At 38.2% G+C, this 19952-nt stretch overlaps 1 protein-coding gene across 1 annotated transcript; it reads left to right on the top strand.

Annotated features, from left to right (window-relative positions):
• Positions 1-595: 595 nt before the first annotated feature.
• LOC131900942 (zinc finger protein 431-like) lies at positions 596-19601 on the top strand. The gene is made up of 8 exons (XM_059252252.1): positions 596-640; positions 3764-3910; positions 7792-7918; positions 8119-8179; positions 9330-10382; positions 10467-10807; positions 15562-15754; positions 19478-19601. The coding sequence occupies exons 1-8, from the start codon at positions 596-598 to the stop codon at positions 19599-19601; spliced, it is 2091 nt and encodes a 696-aa protein (XP_059108235.1).
• Positions 19602-19952: the final 351 nt, after the last annotated feature.

Here is a 19952-nt window from a genome sequence, read left to right as displayed (position 1 = left end):
CTTTGTTGTCTGTTGTTTTGTCTCCCTTTTTATTTCTGATTTTATTAATTTGGGTGCTCTCTCTTTGCTTTTGGTTATTTTGGTTAGGAGTTTGTCTGTCTTGTTGATTTTTTCAAAGATACAACTCTTTGTTTCATTGATTGTTTTTATATTCTCTTGGTTTCTATTTCATTGATTTCAGCCCTCAATTTGATTTTTTATCTGGCATCTATTTCTCCTGGGTGAGTTTGTTTCTTTTTGTTCTAGAGCTTTCAGTTGTGCTGTTAAGTCATTGGTATGAGATTTCTCCATCTTCTTTATGTGTGCGTTTAGAGCTATGGATTTTCCTCTTAGCACTGCTTTCATAGTGTCCCATAAGTTTGGGTATGATGTACTTTAATTTTCATTGAATTCTAGGAAATCTTTAATTTCTTACTTTATTTCTTCCTTAACCCATTGGTGTTTCAGCTGGGCATTATTCAGTTTCCATGAGATTATAGACTTTCTATAATTTTTGTTGTTGTTGAAGTCTGACTTTAAGGCATGGTGGTCTGATAAGATATAGGAAGTTATTCCAATGTTTTTGTATCTGTTGAGATATGTTTTGTGACCAAGCATGTGGTCAATTTTTGAGAAGGTTTTATGGGTTTCTGAGAAGAAGGTATATTCTTTTGTGTTAGGACGGAATGTTCTGCAGACATTTATTAATTCCATTTGAGTCATAACATCTTTTAGGTCCCTTATTTCTTTGTTAAGTTTCAGTCTGGTAGATCTGTCTTTTGGTGAGAATGGTGTGTTGAAATCTCCTACTACTCATGTGTGTGATTTGATGTGCATTTTAAGCTTTAGTGTTGTTTCTTTTGAATGTGGGTGCCTTTGTATATGGGGCACAAAAGTTCAGAATCGAGATTTCATCTTGGTAGAATTTTCCTGTGATAAATATGTAATGTCCATCCTGATTTCTTTCGATTGATTTTAGTTTGTAGTCTACTTTATTAGATATTAGGATAGCTACACCAGCTTGCTTCTTAGGTCCGTTTTCTTGGAAAGCCTTTTCCCAGCCCTTTACTCTGAGGTAGTGTCTGGCTTTGAAGTAAAGGTGTGTTTCTTGTATGGAGCAGATGGATGGATCCTGTTTTCTTATCCATTCTGTTAGTCTGTGTCTATTTATAGGTGAGTTGAGACTATTGACATTGATGGACCAATGATTGTTAATTCTTGTTATTTTTTTGTGGTCATGTTGCGTTTTCCTTCTTTGGTATTTTTTTGGTGTGGGATTATCTATTGCCTGAGTTTTCACTGGTGTGTTTAATTGTTTTAGGTTGTATTTTTCCTTCTCGTGCTTTCTGTAGGGCTGGATTTGTATATAGGTATTATTTAAATCTGGTTTTATTATGGAATATTTTGTTTAATAAGTCTATGGTGATTGAGAGTTTTCTTGGATATAATAGTCTTTGTTGGCATCCGTGGTCTCTTAGTTTCTGCATAACATTTGTCCAGGACCTTCTAGCTTTCATAGTCTCTATTGAGAAGTCAGGTGTTATTCTAATGGGTCTCCCTTTTTATGTTATTTGGTCTTTTTCCTTTGCAGCTCTTAATATTTTTTTTGTTGTGTATGTTTAGTGTTTTGATTATTATGTGGTGAAGGGACTTTTTTTTGGATCCAGCTTATTTGGTGTTCCATAAGTTTCTTGTATCTTCATAGGTATTACTTTCTTTAGGTTAGGAAAGTTTTCTTCTATGATTTTGTTGAATATATTTTCTCTCCCTTTGAGTTGGTATTCTTCTCCTTCTTCTATCCCTATTATTCTTAGGTTTGCTTTTTTCAAGGTTTCCCAAATTTCTTGGACGTTTTGTGTTATGACTTTTTTGGCTTTAGTGTTTTTTTTTTTTTTGAGTGACAAATCTATTTTCTCTATTGTGTCTTCAGTGTCAGAGATTCTCTGTTCCATCTCTTACATTCGGTTGGTTATGCTTCTGTAGTTCCTGTTATTTAGTCAGGATTTCTATTTCCAGCATTCCCTCAGTTTGTGTTTTCTTTATTGTCTCAATTTCAATTTTTAATCTTGAATTGTTTTCTTCATCTGTTTAATTACTTTTTCTTGGCTTTCGTTGATTTTTTTCCAATTTTTTGTTTGTTCTTTTTTCCATTTGTTCAAGGGAACTTTTCATTTCCTCTTTAAGGGAGTTTTTCATTTCCTTTTTAAAGTCCTCTATCATCTTCTTAAAGTCATTTTTAGGATTGATTTCTGCTGATTCTTCTGTCTTGGTATGTTCAGTCTTGCAAATGTAGAATTGCTTTCTTCTGATGTTGTCATATAGGTCTTTAAGTTGTTGCCCATATTTTACACTGGCATCTACTCATCTCTTCCGCTGCTCGGTGTAGGTGGTGTCTGTGTCTGAAGATGCCTCTCTTATTCTAATTGTTAGTCTTGGTCCACTAAGAGTTCTCGGTTAAGTCGGTGCTGTTGGGCTCTTTTTCTTTGGGAGTAGCTTAATCCAATTAGTGTTATTTGTTTCTGTCTCAGGGACCAGTTGTTCCAAGTTGGTGCAGGCTGTGCTTATGGTTTTAGTGGTTGTTAGATTCATGTTTTTTTTTTTTAAACGGGGGAGCAGGGAAAGGTAGCTGTCTGGTTCCTGGGGCTCTGATAGGTAGGGCCTAGGGGCTAGAGACCTGATCTGCTGGTCCAGAGATGGGTGCTTACCTGTTCCCAGTTGTTGTAGTGTAGGCTTATGATTTTGGTGATCTGGTTCAGTGGCTGGGCGGCACCTTCTTTTGTGTTCTCAGGTCATGTTTTGCTCATTTGTCAACTCCTCAGCTGGTCTTGTTTCCTCAGACTGCAGAATGTAGGATTCTGAATCCTCACTTGAATGGAACTCAGCTGAGCAGGTTGTTTAATAGGGTAATCTCACCAACACCTCCAATTTGTTGGGTTTCACGAGATCAGCAGCTGGGACCTGGGTTGGCCTCAGACAGATCTGTTCTGGTCTTAACCCATGGAGATGGCTCCTTCCCTGGGTCCTGGGATTAAAAGCGTCCCTCCAGTTGATGCCATCCTTTCCCTTAAACTTCTGTGAATTTTTGGTGTTTTATTTCTCAATTGCATCCAAATCAATAGTTAAGTGAGCACAGGTATAATTATGTCACATACTTGATTGCTCATTTCTTGCAGTATGGACCCTGTAACAAATCCACTCAGGTGAGAGGGAGAAGGATATCTGGGAGTGTTGGGGTATAGTGCCAATGGGAAATTGAGGCACTGAGTGAGCAGTGAAGTGGAGGGTGAGGGAAAGGCCAGCCTCCATTAGTTTTATATTCAAAGACTGTGTTGAAAGTGTCAATGTGTCATTTAATCTGCGTAAGTGTTTCTTTTACAAAAGTGAATGACCTTGTGTTGGGGGCATAGGTATTAATATTGAAATGTCTTATAGGTGGATATTTCTTTGACAAATAATGAGTATTCTTCCCATGTCTTTAGATTAATTTTTGTTTGAAGTTTATTTTGGTAGATAATAAAATCACTACCCAAGCCTGCTTCTTAGTTCCAATTGCTTTAAATATGTTTCCCAGCCTTTTACCTTTTAGTAATCTCCGTCCTTGATGTTGAAGTGTGTTTCTTGTTTTTTTTTTCTTTCCTCTATTCCTGTCATTCATAGGTTTGATCTTTGCATAATGTCCCAGATTTGTTAGTTATTTAGCATCAAGGTTTACAACTAATCTTCAATCATAGAAAAACAAAATTGTTTTTAAATTTTTTAACAGACATCCTTTTTCTTATAAAAGGACAATGAAATAGCATTAGTAGCCAAAACTATTTTCTACAATGTAGAAATATCGGGCTTCAAGCGAATGATTCCAATTTTGGTGGAACAGCCTCCTCACCCAACCCACTTTTCTCTTATTGGTGACAAAGGAACTGGAGTGACCAGGGTAAGTGGTACTCAGTGATTTCTCTGATTTTTGATTTTCATTCGAAACTTGTAACTTTTTTCAAGGGACAATATAATATTTTTAGGTCTGTCTTTCTGTCTCTTATTATCAATGGTACCATCTCTGTGCTGTGAGGTTTTTTTTATTAGTTATGATATAGTTATATTGTTTCTCTGGCATATGATGGAACTTCAATTATTTTTATTGTATGGAAAATTGCTATATTATGTTAAGAGTTTCTCAGGTTTTTGATTTGGAGACTTTCTGTGGAGGAACAATTTTAGTTTTTTCTTCTTGATCTTAGAAACTTGTATTTCTTCATTTCTTGGTGTATCTGTGTTGCTACTTGTTATCATTATCAATGATTTTTTTTGCCATTTAAATTATTGATGTAGGTGATTCATTGGGTTTAAGTTTGTAAAGTCTCATATATTATTGTCTCTGTGTCCTAGTTACTTCCAGATGTCAACATTTCAGAGCCCACAGTCATCTTTGGGAACATTTGTTGAGGATGTGTCCCATTCAGATAGCTAGTTGTGAAGTTTTTGAGAGATTTTGTTGATTGATGATTTCCAGGTGATGGCCCTTCCACTGAGCATGCAGCATCCCTAAGGAATTTGGCCTGCAGTACATAAGACAGTGAGCTTGTCATGAGACAATAACCATGTCAGAGAGAAAGTCTAGAAACAATGATTCCTCATGGTTTTTACCTTCAGTTGCTAGATTGAATTTCTATCCTAAACACCCACAATGACGGATTGTGGTCTGGCAGAGTGAGCCATATAAGCAGGTTTGTTACCTGAGGTGCTTTTGTGTAGAGAATTGAATCAGAGAAAGAAAAAAGCAAGTTATAACAGAATGTGGTAAACCAAAAGTGATTTTGTGTTTCAAAGGTGGTGGGAATGGTGACTTTTGGGGGAATATTGAACATATCAAAATTTGGATGGCAAAGGACATTGAAAGCTGCATATAGAGCTTAATTGGTTATTCTTATAGTGCTGATAATAAAATACTGTTAAAGTACTGCAAACAGTACAGACAAATTCTTTGACAGAGGTCAAAGAATTTCAGTGGGAATTAAAATAGAGGACATATATGTGATATTTTGGACTTTAACTTTTCTTATTTTCCCATGCCCTCAAGAAATTGATTAAGGCAGAATTTAAAAAAATATATAATGGGGCTGTTTTTTTAGATGGAATATTGACTTTCTTGGATAGCTACGACTTATGATTCATTCAGTACTGCATTAAAAAAATCAAGAAGTGGATATAAATAAATGAAAAGTCTATGGGTTGTAAAGAAAAACAGCACTATGAATTTCCAGAAGGTAGTCAAATGCTGAACAAAGTCAGGAATGTTCAGGGAGAATGTCACCATTTAAAAGAAGGCCCTTACTCTACATCAGAAGCCTAGGTAGGTACCCCAAGGGTAAGAATCCATCCTTATATGCCATCAGTTAATGGAGTGATTATGCAAATTGATTGCATTCTTAGGAAGCAAGTTTATTCAAAGACTGCTGCATCTCTGGTCCAAGCATGGCAGAGGCCATCACAACTTAGTAACCAAATTTGGGGGAATGATTGATGTTGAACTGATTCTGTAGATCATAATGATGTAAAACTTAAGATTATACATTTTTAGTCTGCATTTTCAGGTCAGTTCTGTTGTAGGCATCTGTGTTTGGTATGATAAGAGCTCCAGTGAGCAGACTGTCTAACTTCATTGCATGATACTATGAGGATGAAGCCTGAGTTGTATTTTGAGACCATAAGATGTTGAGATACTTAAGCTATGAAACATCTTACATGGAGAGCTAGCTGCATATATGGAGTGGAAGTAACTAGAGAGAAATGTATGGGAAGTTGTGGAGAGAGAGCCATCTAAGTCCTTTGAAAATGAAGCCTCATGTCTCTGACATAGAGCTACCAGATTCAATGGTTGCCCTGCTGGGTTTCAGTCTTCCCTTGGTCCAATCTTTCCTCACTGTGTCTTACTTCCTCTCCTTTGGGATGGTAATGGGTTTTCTGTGCCATTCACATGTTGGAAATATTTAAATTGTTTAATGATTTTAGAAGATGCCACAGTCAAGAATTTGTCTTGAGTGTCAAAAGAGACATTGGACATTTCAACAGTGTAGGGGTTGTTGTAGACTATGAGAATCATTGAAGTGACTAAATGCATTTTCTTCATGGGTGACCCTTGAGCCTATAGTGACCTCGGTAAGAATCTAGTCAACTGAATCAAAAGCTCCCAGATAGGATGAGGTATTTGAACATGTGTCTCTCCTTGGTTACTTTCTTTGGGTCGCTTGTCCAACCTCACTGGATAAAATATTTCATTGGGGGTTTTGATATGTGTTTCTATAGCCTCAACCCGTTTCCTTTCCTATGTTTCTATTATTTTGTGGTTGAAATGAATAAGCCAGCTTTTTTCTTGTGCTGCCATGACTTCATGACAAGTGTAGATAGTATCATTAAATCACATAAAATACAATTGATGGAATTGGTATTCAATGCTAAGACATTTTGCTAGCCTGAATTTTTTTAATTTTGTTGTTTCTATTTTTGCTTCTGAAGAAAAGTTTTTGCTGAGTAGACCTGACTCTCCTAAAAGTAGCTCTGTAAACCAGGTTAACCTCCAACTCAGAGATTCACCTGACTCTTGCTCCCACATGCTGAGATTAAAGGTTGTTTAACATTCCAAGTATATATATATATATATATATATATATATATATATATATATATATATATATTTGGATGGTGATGGTCCTAGAGTATATGTTTTTGTACATGTCAAGCATGTGTTGTTTTACAGAGGTTTACCCCCAGTTTCAATTTTGAAATTCAGCAGAAGATACTATTCTCTTCCAGGATGTAGTTTCTGGGCTTTCTGAGCCATTAGATTACAAGTGTGTGACATACTTCTTGCTTGTTGTATTTTTTTGATTTTTTTTAATGAATATGATTCTTTTGTCTATATACATGGATATACACCACATGTACACATGTCCTAAAAGTAGTCCAAAGAGAGTCTTAGAACCCTCAAGCTTGGAATAATGAACAGTTGTGTGATTCCCCCATATAAGTACTGACAACTGAGCCCATTTATGTTCAAGACCACTAAGAGATCTTTAACTTCTGAGCCAACTCTCCTTCCCTGTTTTGATTATTTATGATCATCATTGATATTGCTAATGTTATCTTCTTTCTATTTGTATCTGCTTCAATGCAGTTTCTTTTAGTAAGAGTCATTAAAGTACGGTATAAATTGGAGCAATTCAGGTTTCTGGAAGATGAATACAGAACTGGAGTAAATGCTGAACTCTTTGTAGGAACTTCAGTAAAAAAAAATCTCTGAATCCATCTTAACTTTTTGTTTTTTTGAATGGAAATTTTCAGTGCAGATGGGTTCTTAATATTTACTTCTTGCTGTCCTATAACTGATTGCATATTATAGGCTAACTTTTAACTCAGAAGCACATATACCTGCCTCTAACTTCTAATTTCTTGGATTAAAGGCATGAACCTTTACACTCAGCTTACAAATCTTCTTTATAGTTAACTGTTCATACAATATCTCTGATGTGTGCTCAGTACTGTTGAAGTGTTTGCTTGTCTCTCTATGTCTGTTAATAGGCATTTCTCTGGCAAGGTGATATCCTGTTCAAAGCATTAGAAATAATAGAAGTAAACCTCCTATTCAGTTTCTTTGTAAAGTAACTTGATGATTTTATTGAAATAATTGAGTTACAGAATGCATGTAACAATCACCAGAATTGTATGACTGTATTGTCAAATAAGCACACATTTAATATATTGCATCATATTTTTTGTTTTATACATGTGGATGGCATATTTATATATTGCATATTTTAGAATACAGTGACATATAATGATGTGCATATTGATATCACTCATGAAGAATGGGCATTGTTGGATCTGGCACAGAGGAATCTCTACAAAGATGTGATGCTGGAGACCTATATGAACCTCACTGCTATAGGTAATACTGTAAATTTTCCTTCACATTTTAAATAAGGGGACAACAGTTTCTTGGTTATTAATGCTCTTCTGTAATTATGATTGAGAATGAGGCTGAATGAGGTGAATAAACAGGCTTGGTTCTAAGGATCACTGAAGATAGCAATGAAAACTTTTCAGTTTCCTGTAATATTTCATACATTTCCTTGTTTGATATTTTAGGCTACAATTGGGAAGATCTTGAAGTTGAAGAACATTGTCAAAATTCTCAAAAACATGGAAGGTAATTTTCTTATGAAAGCTGACACAAATGGGCCTCTGGATATATTTAACTTATCTGGAAGTTTTAAGGAAGTGAAACATTGTAAATAATCACAGATTAAAATGCCTTGATGATCATAACATGCTCATAAACACATATACCTCAATGGTAGGTAAATGAATTGTGTTTACAAGTCATTCTTTTAAGAAGGAAGACAAGGAATCAATGCCTTAACAGAAATCATCATTTGAATAATAGCTTCATCAGAGCTATGTTGTACAAGTGACTGTCCATTTAGTTTCATACTACTCAAATTACAAAATGTATACACACTGAATGTATTATAAGAATATGTACACAAACTTTTGATAAGCAAATAATCCATAGTGAAAGCATTGTTACTCATAAAGTTATTCTGTCTTTGCTAACTTTAATTAGATAGGTAGTTAGTGTCAATAATTAAGTGGAGGTTGTTTTAGAGAAACATTAATTCCTATATTACATGTTGATGGGGGAAAGAAAGTCCAACTGTAAATAAAATGTGGAAACCTTCTCATTATTCTTTCTTTTATAGTTATATCATATGACATTTTGGATACCAGGCATATGAACATAAGGATAAGGAAAGGAGTAATGTACATCTCTCAATCTCAGAACAATTACAAGACATGTAGTAGCCCCATGTTGAGTAAACTTTTTGAATGAGATTCAAATTTAGAAACAATTGGTTTTCCAGATTAATTTGGAACAGATCAATAAACACAACACAGAAAAGATCTATGAGTACTAGGCCTGTGTAAATGCTTCTGTTTCTCCTGGTTCACTCTGAAAATGTAGTATTACTCACAGTATAGGAAAATTTATTGATAGTATAAGTGAGGTAAATGTCCAAATTCTCCCAGTTCTCTTCAAATATGTGAAAAATCTCTTAGATAAATGATGCCATAAATATGAGCCAGGTAGTAAAGTATTTTACTATCACAGGCATGTTCAAATATGCAAAGCCATCCTTAATGAAGGGGAACAACCTGAGTGTAAACAGCATGTTAACCTTAAGATAACATAACTCTTTCTATTCACACACAATTGTAAAATTAATCCATGCAGATATAAAGTCTCTACAATGTAATGAATGTGGCAAAGCTATTAAATGTTTCAATTATCCTTGCAGGCATGAAAGAAGTCATTCTACAGAGAAATCATCTGAACATACTCAGTGTGGTGAAGCCTTTTTAAATCACAATCATCCTCCAAGGCTTGAAAGAACACATACTGGAGAGCAACCCTATGAATACAATCAATATGGTAAAGCCTTTGCACAAGACAGTCATCTTAAAAAGCATGAAACAACACATACTGTTAAAAAACCTTATGGATGTAATCAATGTGGTAAAGCCTTTGCTTATCACAGTGCTCTTAAATTGCATGAAAGAACACATACTGGAGAGAAACCATATGCATGTAATCAGTGTGGTAAAGCTTTTGCTTATCATAGTACTCTTCAAAGGCATGAAATAACACATACTGGAGAGAAACCCTATGAATGTAATCAGTGTGGGAAAGCCTTTGCTCGACACAATAATCTTCAAGGGCATGAAAGAACACATACTGGAGAGAAACCCTATAAATGTAAACAATGTGGGAAAGCCTTTGCTTATCACAGTACTCTTCAAAGTCATGAAAGAACACATATGGGAGAAAAACCCTATGAATGTAATCAGTGTAAGAAAGCCTTTTTTCTTCACAGTCATCTTCAAAGGCATGAAAGAACACATACTGGAGAGAAACCCTATGAATGTAATTGGTGTGGTAAAGCCTTTGCTCATAAGAGTACTCTTCAATCGCATGAAAGAACACATACTGGAGAGAAACCCTATGAATGTAATCAGTGTGGGAAAGCCTTTGCTCATTATAGTAATCTTCAAGGGCATCAAAGAACACATACTGGAGAGAAACCCTATGAATGTAAACAATGTGGGAAAGCCTTTCCTAATCACAATGCTCTTCAAAGGCATGAAAGAACACATACTGGAGAGAAACCATATGAATGTAATCAGTGTGGTAAAGCCTTTGCACAGGTCAGTCATCTTCAAGTACATAAAAGAACACATACTGGAGAGAAACCCTATGAATGTAATCAATGTGGGAAAGCCTTTGTTAGTTACAGTAATCTTCAAATGCATAAAAGAACACATACTGGAGAGAAACCATATTTATGTGATCAGTGTGGTAAAGCTTTTGCAAATCACAATCATCTTCAAGGGCATGAAAGAACACATACTGGAGAGAAACCCTTTGATTGAAATAGGTGTGGTAAAGCTTTTGCTTATCGCAGTAATCTTCGAAAGCATGAAAGAACACATACTGGAGAGAAACCCTATGAATGTAACCAGTGTGGCAAAGCCTTTGTTTGTCACACTGCTCTTCAGTTGCATGAAAGAACACATACTGGAGAGAAACCCTATGAATGTAATCAATGTGGTAAAGCCTTTGCTTATCACAATGCTCTTAAATTGCATAAAAGAACACATACTGGAGAGAAAACGTGTTTATGTGATCAGTGTGGTAAAGCTTTTGCTCATCACAATCATCTTCAAAGGCATGAAAGAACACATACTGGAGAGAAGCCCTTTGATTGTAATAAGTGTGGTAAAGCTTTTGCATATCGCAGTAATCTTCAAAGGCATGAAAGAACACATACTGGAGAGATACACTATGAATGAATTTAATGTGACAAAGCGTTTGTATGTCACACTGCTCTTCAGTTTGCATGAAAGAACACATACTGGAGGTGAAACCATACATTTGTAATAAGTGTGGTAAAGCTTTTGCTCATCACAGTGCTCTTAAATTTCATGAAAGAAGACATAATTAAGAGAAACCCTATGAGTTTATACAGTGTGGTAAAGCCTTTGCACAGCCCAGTCATCTTCAAGTATATAAAAATATATACTGAAGAGAAACCCTATTAATATTATCAATGTGGTAATGCCTAGTGAAAACACAGCAAACCTATAACTGTAAAACTTTTAGTGTGTAATTGGTCTTTAATTGGTAAAGCCTTTGAATATAACATTAGATGTTGAAGATCTGAAAAAAACTAATACTAAAGCAAATCTGAATATATATGAATTGGTATGATCTTCAGCCAACATACTTAAATTCAATTACACAAGATTAATTATTTTGGAAAAAAATCTAAAATATGTAAATAATCTGTTCAAGCATTATAATACCTCTTTTTATTTTATTTACACCTATAAAATAATATGGACAAAAGACCTTTAAATTAAATGATAAGGTAACCCTCTTTGATTTCATACTTCTTTTCAAATACATAAAATAATAAATTCTGGTGTAAAATTTTGCAGATGTGTATCATGGCTTTTCTGTTGCTTTGATAATGGATCATATCTAAGTGAACTTAGAAAATGGTTTAATTTGGCCCTTGGTTCCAGAGCAATATATGAACCCTGTAAAAGTGGCATGTCCGGTTGTGGTGGCGCGCACCGGTAGGATTTGCTGAAGGAGGCAGAGGCAGGAGGATCATGAGTTCGAGGCCAGCCTGGACTACACATAAAAAAAAAAAAAAAAAAAAAAAAAAAAGCCGGGCGGTGGTGGCGCACGCCTTTAATCCCAGCACTCGGGAGGCAGAGCCAGGTGGATCTCTGTGAGTTCGAGGCCAGCCTGGGCTACCAAGTGAGTTCCAGGAAAGGCGCAAAGCTACACAGAGAAACCCTGTCTCGAAAAACCAAAAAAAAAAAAAAAAAAAAAAAAAAGTGGCATGGAAAAAAGTTTCAGACATGACAGCTAAAGCAGGAGGCTAAGAATTCACATTCTTGTACTGCTGCAAGAAGGAGAATGTGTAAATTGGAAATGGTATGTAGATGTGAATTCTCAGGCCAATCACCAGTGACAGATTTCTTCTAGCAGGTTAGCATTTCTTAAATCTTCGCAAATGATTTCCCAGACTGAATATGATTATTTTCTCTGACTTCATGTCTCCATGCTTGATTTCTGTTACATGGACCAATTCATGATGGAGAAAATCTGAATTTACTGGTTGGGGAATACAGTTATCATTTTTGGGAAGGTCTGAATAAGTCCCAGGTTCTGTCACTGAGCTCCCTTGGGGGCTGACTGGCCTTGGTCATACTGACTGTGGGAGCTGACCCACTGGCCAAGGCTCTGTCTGTGAGCTGCCATGGAGGCTGGCTGGACTTGCACAAAACAATAACCCATGCACAAAGCTCTAAGTTGGTGAGAGGTCCCAGACAGTACATAACTGAATGAACCTTGTTGAGCAGTCAGAGTATGTGCAAAAAGGGATAAATCATAGCCCTCCCAGAATCTTCTTGCTTAAGTCTCAAGAAATTGAAATTGAGGTCTGATCTCTGAAAGAAAACTGAGTAGCTTGTTATGATGTCTGATTGGTCCTTTCACAACAAAGAATAAGATGCACCTTTAATCTGGATAGCAGCTCTTGGTGTCAACCTACATATATAAAGGATACTAAAGAAGGAAGTTCTTTCTTTGCCTGATTGTCCAAGATCTGGATACCAACTTTGTTCTTTACTAGCATTAGAGGCTACTTCCTTAGAATTTTGGTGTATACTGAAAACCAGCTGAGATGTCCTGCCTCATGGAATGAATAACTACTGCACTCTTCATATTTCCATGGCAGGCAGCCATTGTTAGACTAGCTCTACCATAGCTTGTGAGACATTCTAAAAAACCTTCATGGAAGGTTCATTCTGCCAGTCCTGTTCATGCAGAGAACCTTGAATAATGCAGTTTTGTTTTGTTTTTACCTGCCCATGGAGGAAGACATCATGGCTAACAATAGTGCTTGCAAACACAATCCTTACTAGCTCAACTATGCTTAAAGCATTCAACTTTCCATGAAGACTAATCTTTATTATTATTATGCATTTGCTAACAGTTTACTCTGAATTTTCAGACTAAATCTCCCAAAGCAATGGATCCATCACCCAGCTTTCTGATGGGAGAAAGATCTACTTTTTTGTTTGTGGTCTGGTTCCTGCTTTCATTTCTGGTTGTTTGAATTCCCTGTGACTACTAAATAAAAAGTATATTCAGTTCACCTGATCTCAATGTGAAGTCACAGAGCAAACATCTGTGAAAATACTTTATTTGTTCTCTAGCAAATAATACTTATCTAGGGATCAGAGGACAGAGCCATCTACTAGTTAGACATAGAGGCCAGATAGTTTTGGGACACACACCTTTAATCCTATCACTCAGGAGGTAACAATTCATTTAAATCTTTGTGAGTTCAAGGCCACACTGCAAACAGAGGCAGGCGTGGCAGCACACACCTTTAATCCTGATACCTATGGTCTCATGTCCTTGCCTGGAGAGGACACACACCTTTAATCCCAGGAAGTTATGAGAGGTGGCAGAAAGGTATATACGGCATGAGGACAAGGAACTAGATGCTTTTAAGCAGTTCAACTGAGCCCCTCAGGAGTGAGGACTCACAGGCTTTCAGTGTGAGGATTCATGGAAACAGGATCATTTGAGGAGTTGGCAAGGTGAGGTTCACTGTGGCTTGTTCTGCTTTGATGTTTAAATTTTAATCCCAATATCTGGCTGTGGGATTTTTATTAATACGACAGTTTAGCAATTTGTTTTACAAACATCTCCTTTTTATCTTTAAATCTCTTTTAGTTGTTAATATTCTGGAAACCCTTCCACCTGTGTGACAGGGAATCACCCCACATCACACAGTACAGTGGGCTGTGCACACTAACTAGCAACATTGTGTCCAGGGGGAAGAAGGGAAAGTGCCTATGGAGTGCAATAAGATAGCAGGGTTTGTATTGGAGCCAGGGGCAAGTGCTATTGAAATGCATATATCTGCTGATTTAGAAAATGTCTTTGTCTGTGGGGAAATCATTGTGTTTGTTTTTAAGCATAGTGTAATGCTATGGGAGGTGCTTTTTTCACTCAGGACTCACTAGTCAATCAGACCCTCCAGGCTACCTACTAGTCAGAAGTGTTGCAGGGTCCTTCTAGCAGCTAGCTTCAGGCTTGACTTCGAAGAGGAGGTGGTGCCAGTGGTTTTGTGTGCTGTGCTTTGAGTGCTGCTGCAGGGAGCTGAGCAGAGAGCATGGACAAGCTGGGAAACCACAACATGGTGAGTGAGGGGCTGCTGTCCCCAGATGGGGTGGGGCAGATCATGAGGTGCAGGAGACAGTGTGGTGGGGCCTCCCCAGATATGGGTGGGAACCTGCAGCCAGAATCCCTGTTCTGTGAGGCCCCATGTGGTCCATGAAACTTCCTAGTCCCAGGGAAGGCCTCTGAATAACTTTGCTCTATGAGCAGATTCTGCTCACAGAATGATGGGGAGCAGGGAGCTGTGTGTAGAAAGATACTTGTAATCAACTTCAAAATTCTTTTTGTTTGAAAGAGTTATGGCCAGATTGTGGGGATCACCAAAAACCCACTATGGAGGCTGTATCCCATAAGTAAAAGCAAAGAGCCTTTATTTTAAAGCTCCAGGGCTTGGTCTGTCCGTCCCACATAGCAGGGAGAGCAGAGAACCCTGAGCTCAGGTGGAATTGGGTTTTTATAATAGCAATTGTTGGGGTGAGGAAATTTCCAGATTTCAGGACCCTGACTGGCTGATAATTGTCTAGGGTATCTGAAAAACAAAAATAGGTGTATGCTAGATTCAGGGATATTTGGCCACCTTATCCAAAAATTTTTGGAATGTTTGGGATGTTAGATGCTTCCCCGTCCTTGGGTGGATCGCTGGGTGTTGTAAGCTTATTTCTTTTCCTGACTCTGGTTGTTGCTTGCTAGGAATCCTGTCACAAAAGGTATGTCTGGGCCCCTAAGCCTGTGATGTAGCTGTGTGGTCATGTTGTTTGGGGACACTTCCACAAAAGCACGTTGTGAAACTAAAAGAGGCCTAGTTTCTCCAGTACCTTCTAGAGATTCAACACATTGAATTTACCTTTCATGTTTAAGGTCCTTTGTTGTTAATTTTGTGGAGGTTGTAAAAGGCATCTTATGTGTTGGATAGCATTCCACTACTAAGGTGTGATCTAAAAAAGTAGAATTAGTGATATAAAGGATTCACTAATTCTTTGGAGATAGTAAGTCTCACAAAATAGAGTTTATCTGAGAGAGAACTGCCTAAAAAATATAAGTATATTCTCCAGGCCTGTTAGAGTTTAGAACAGTAGGATTTATTCATTAGGATTGTCCAGACACTTGCCTCCAAAGCATTACAAAGGAGACACTGCTCATTTACAACAATCAACTAGGCCTAACCCAATATCAAAGAATATCTAATAAACTGCTCACTGAGGCATTACAGGTTCTCAACCAACCTTAAGTCCTGGGATGGCATAAAGTTGCAATTTCTTCTATAGAAAGGCATAGTTCTGGGTGGTGGTGGTGGTGGCGGCGGCGGCAGCGGCAGAGGCGGCAGCGACGGCAGCAGCCGCAGCCACAGTCGCAGCCACAGCCGCAGCCACAGCAGCAGCCGCAGCAGCAGCAGCAGCCGCAGAAACTGCTGCAGCCACAGCAACCGCCGCAGCAGCAGCAACCGCCACCACCGCCACTGCCACTGCCGCCGCCGCTGCCGCAGCAGCAGCAGCACACGCCTTTAATCCCAACACTCAGGAGACAGAGGCAGGTGGATCTCTGTGAGTTCGAGGCCAGCCTGGGCTACAGAGTGAGTTCCAGGAAAGGTGTAAAACTGCCCTGAGAATCCCTGTCTTGAAAAAAAAATTTCCCTCTAGAAAGGCATAGTTCTGCCAGACGGGCAATATGATACCAAGAGACAAACGTTTGAAAAGAAAAACAAAAGGTTTGTGGTGGTAGTGGTGCTGGTGGTGGTGGTACACTCCTTTAATCCCAGCCTTCACTTGAGAGGCAGAGGCTAGCAGATCTCTGTGTGTTTGAGGACAGCCTGATCTAGAGAGTGAGTTCCAGGAGAGGCTCCAAAACAACACATTGGAACCCTCTCTTGAAAAACCAAAAAAGAAAAAGAAAGAAAAAATAAATGTAGAGCTGGGTGGTGGTGGTGCATGCCTTTAATCACAGCACTCAAGAGGCAGAGCCTGTGGATCTATTTGATTTCAAGGCCACACTGGTCTACAGATCGAGATCCAGGACAGGCACCAGAAACTACATGGAGAAACCCTGTCTCAAAAAACAAAAATAAATAAATAAATAAACAAATAAATAAATAAATAAATGAACAATGAAGGAAAAAAATAAATGGAAAACACTACTGTGTACAGATTTTCCTGATGAAGCAAGGCTTTCCTTTATGCCCTCAGGCATGGAGGAGGAAAATTCTTGGGAAGGTAGTTAAAACCTAGGACATAGGCCTTGGGAGCTTTCTCTAAGGGTCTGATGTGTTGACAATAGAACAGCTCCTTCCCTAAAGCCTGAAATATGCTTTGGAGATCTGGTAATGGTCTAGGGCTAGGGCCTTTGTGGTGGGGTTGCTTCAGATCATGAATTTGTCCCATTGTGTGATAGTTTCTGCTGACTTCATAAAAGTCATCCATTTTCTTCAACTTCCACCCTGGAAGTAGTATACAAGTTGCTGTTCTTAAGAAGCTTATTAGAGGCTGGAGAAATGGCTTAGAGGTTAAGAGCACTGGCTACTCCTCTTCCAGAGGTCCAGAGTTCAATAACCAGAAACTACATAGTGGCTCACAACTGTCTATAATGAGACCTGGTGCCCTATTCTGGCCTGCATGCATACATGCAGGCAGGATACTGTATGATGCATAAAAGATAAATAAATAAATAAACAAACAAATAAATCCTTTTTAAAAAAGGAGCTTAGTTGACATGAGACATCGATTGTACTAGACCTCCTGACCCAAGCTTTTATCTTTTCTGCCTCATTCTTTTTCTCTCTTTCTTTTCCCCTTCACCTCAGAACCCTGTTACTGAAAAAGATCCTACTGTTTCATATCACTGGGTTATTTAAGAAATAATTTTGGAAATGTCTTTGCTGTGTAAGTCTCCCATTTGTCTAAGTGGGTGGAATTGCAGTATTTGGTCCCAATTTGAATTACTCAAAGTGTAATCTGAAGCCTGAATCCAAATGTCACAAGGATGATGGAATATGGGGAATGCAAGATCTCTTCTAGGCTGGGTCCTCTTTGAGCATTAGCCAGAGATGGATGCACGCTTTCATTAAAGAGGCTTTTTTCTGTATTAATCTCTTAAATGTGTGGAGAGATTTCTCCCTTGGAAGGTGTATTGATTCTAGGACACTTGCATTTTAATCATTTTAGAAAGATGTTTCTGACACAAGCTCTCTTATGTTGACACAAATGGCCATGGTCCCAGTGTGTTGCTCTCCAGGTCAGTGATCTTGCTGTCCTCCATATTACAGCTGCAAAATCTTAAATTGAATGATTGTATCACCTCTAGGCTTAAAAACTACCCATTTGATTCATCCAATTTAATATCCATTGTTGTAAAAGGAAAGGACTTGCATTTGGAGCATGGTTTCTACCTTCAGACCAGAATAGAAGGAATAGTTTATTGTGCACACTACTGCGGAAAAGAGGGTAGATAATAAGCTGCTGAAGTCACCATTATTTAAAAAAAAACAGAACCTGATTACAGTAGGAGGAGTGATTTTGTAATTTCTAAGCATTTACTAATTGAAGTGTTGGGAATTAAGACAGACGAGACTAATTAGAATGAAGGGACTGTGAAAATTTCATGTGCTGGTGGCCTGGCACCTTGATCCAGCATGCATTATAGGCAGGTCAAGTTTCAGTTGATTGTTCTGTGGCTGTCTTGGTGTCCCAGTTCCATCACTGGAGCCTTATGTAGTTACAGAAAATTGCTAGTTCAGCCTCCATACTCTTAATTGTTTGGAATCCTAACTAGAGTCACACTTATAGGTTCCAAGATGTTTTTTTTTTTAGATTTATTTATTATCTATATAGTATTCTGCCTACATGTGTCCCTGAAGGCCAGAGGAGGGCACCAGATCTCATTACAAGTGGTTGTGAGCCACCATGTAGTTGCCAGAAATTGAACTCAGGACCTCTGGAAGAGCAGTCGATGCCCTTAAACACTGAGCCATCTCCCAGCCCAGGTTCCAGGTTGTTTACATTGTACTATTTTCATAACCTCTGCTAAAAGCTCCCCTATTCCAGTTATCTCTCCCTACCTTCTCCTCATTTGTCTCTTCCTTACTCACCTGATCCTTCCTTTTCCCATCCCAACTTGACATCAGTGCACCCAAAAAAATCTATTCTATTCCCTCTTCCAAGGAAGAGATGCGAATCTCTCCTAGGGCCATTGTTTCTTATTTAGCCCCACAGCATCTATGAATTTTACTGTGATTAACTTGTGATTACTGTGATTGTACTTTACTGAACTACTTATATCTATTTTTTTTTTTTTGCTTTTTCGAGACAGGGTTTCTCTATGTAGCTTTGCGCCTTTCCTGGAACTCACTTGGTAGCCCAGGCTGGCCTTGAACTCACAGAGATCCACCTGGCTCTGCCTCCCGAGTGCTGGGATTAAAGGCGTGCACCACCACCGCCCGGCTCGACCGTATATCTACTTATAGGTGAGTACATACCATGTTTGTCATACCATGTTTGACTCACTCAGGATAATAAAGAAATAAAGAATCTTCTCAACATCAAACCAAATAATCCATTTATAATGAGATGTATCTCTAAACAGAATTCTCAGTAGATGAATCTAAAGTTGCTGAGAAACACTCGAAGAAATGTTCAACATTCTTAGCCATCAGGGAAATACATATTAAAACTCCTTTGAGATTTCATTTTATATCTGTCAGAATGAGAAGATCAATAATACAAGTGATAGTTAATGCTGACAAAGACTTAGAGCAAGGGGAGTCACTGCTTTGACAAGTGCAATATTGTACAGCCACTGTGGAAAATAAATATGCAATCCTCTGAAAATGGGTAGTCAATATACATCAAGACCCAGCTTGGGCATATACACAAATGATGGTACTCCACCCTACCACAAGGACAATTGTTCAACTAGATTCATAGTGGCTTTATTTATAATAGCCAGAAACTGTAATGTCTGTGAGAGATTTTGCTGATTGCTGATTGAAATGAGAAGGCTCCTCCACCTAGGGTAGCAGGAATGGCTATTCCACCTAGGGTGACTGTAGCAAGAACATACCCCAGTTACAGGGGAGGAGTAATCACTCTTGATTCAGACATGGTATAACACTCATTTATTCACACAGTAAGATTACAAGCAATATTTATCCTTCTTCCAAATGGAAGCAGTAGTACCTCTCCGGGTGTACAGGTCTGAACTTGCCACATCTGTTCCTCTGGATCTTGTGTCAGCCTTCTTCCAGTCAGCCATGTCAGCACTGGAGACAGGATCTCACATCTGTGGCTTAGGAGAGTCGTCTCACTCGAGGGTCTGACGAGCTCTGTTGGTCGGGTCTGAGGCTTCATTTTTATATCCCTTTCTGGCTAGGTTTCTAGTCTTATCCCTACTTCCACACATAGCTTATAGATTATCAATACTCCATTTGTGGTTACTTAAGTCATTCTATTGCTTATCACTCCTGTTTACCCCAGGTCTTACATGTTCCTTACATGTGACAATAACCCTAAGAAAGTGGACCTGGGCTAGAAAAGGGAGTAAACTGAGTGTGAGACAGTTACTGGCAAGAGAGAACACCATGAAGCAATCTTTGCCCGTGGGTTTTGCCTTCAATTGTTAGCATGGGTTTTTATCCTGATCTCCCAAGGTGATGGCGTGTGATCTGACA

This window comes from Peromyscus eremicus, unplaced genomic scaffold (genome assembly GCF_949786415.1).
Source record: "Peromyscus eremicus unplaced genomic scaffold, PerEre_H2_v1 PerEre#2#chrX_unloc_1, whole genome shotgun sequence".
In the NCBI taxonomy this organism is placed as follows: domain Eukaryota; kingdom Metazoa; phylum Chordata; class Mammalia; order Rodentia; family Cricetidae; genus Peromyscus; species Peromyscus eremicus.
Note: the sequence above shows the minus strand (reverse complement) of the source record. Positions and strands in the feature narration are given on the sequence as shown.

Coding starts and splice junctions, on each gene's coding strand:
- LOC131900942 (XM_059252252.1), top strand. CDS start 596: ATGTGGTCAATTTTTGAGAAGGTTTTATGGGTTTCTGAGAAGAAG. Junction 8,180..9,329: donor AATTCTCAAAAACATGGAAG/GTAATTTTCTTA, acceptor TTATCCTTGCAG/GCATGAAAGAAGTCATTCTA. Junction 15,755..19,477: donor CAACCGCCACCACCGCCACT/GCCACTGCCGCC, acceptor CCGGGTGTACAG/GTCTGAACTTGCCACATCTG.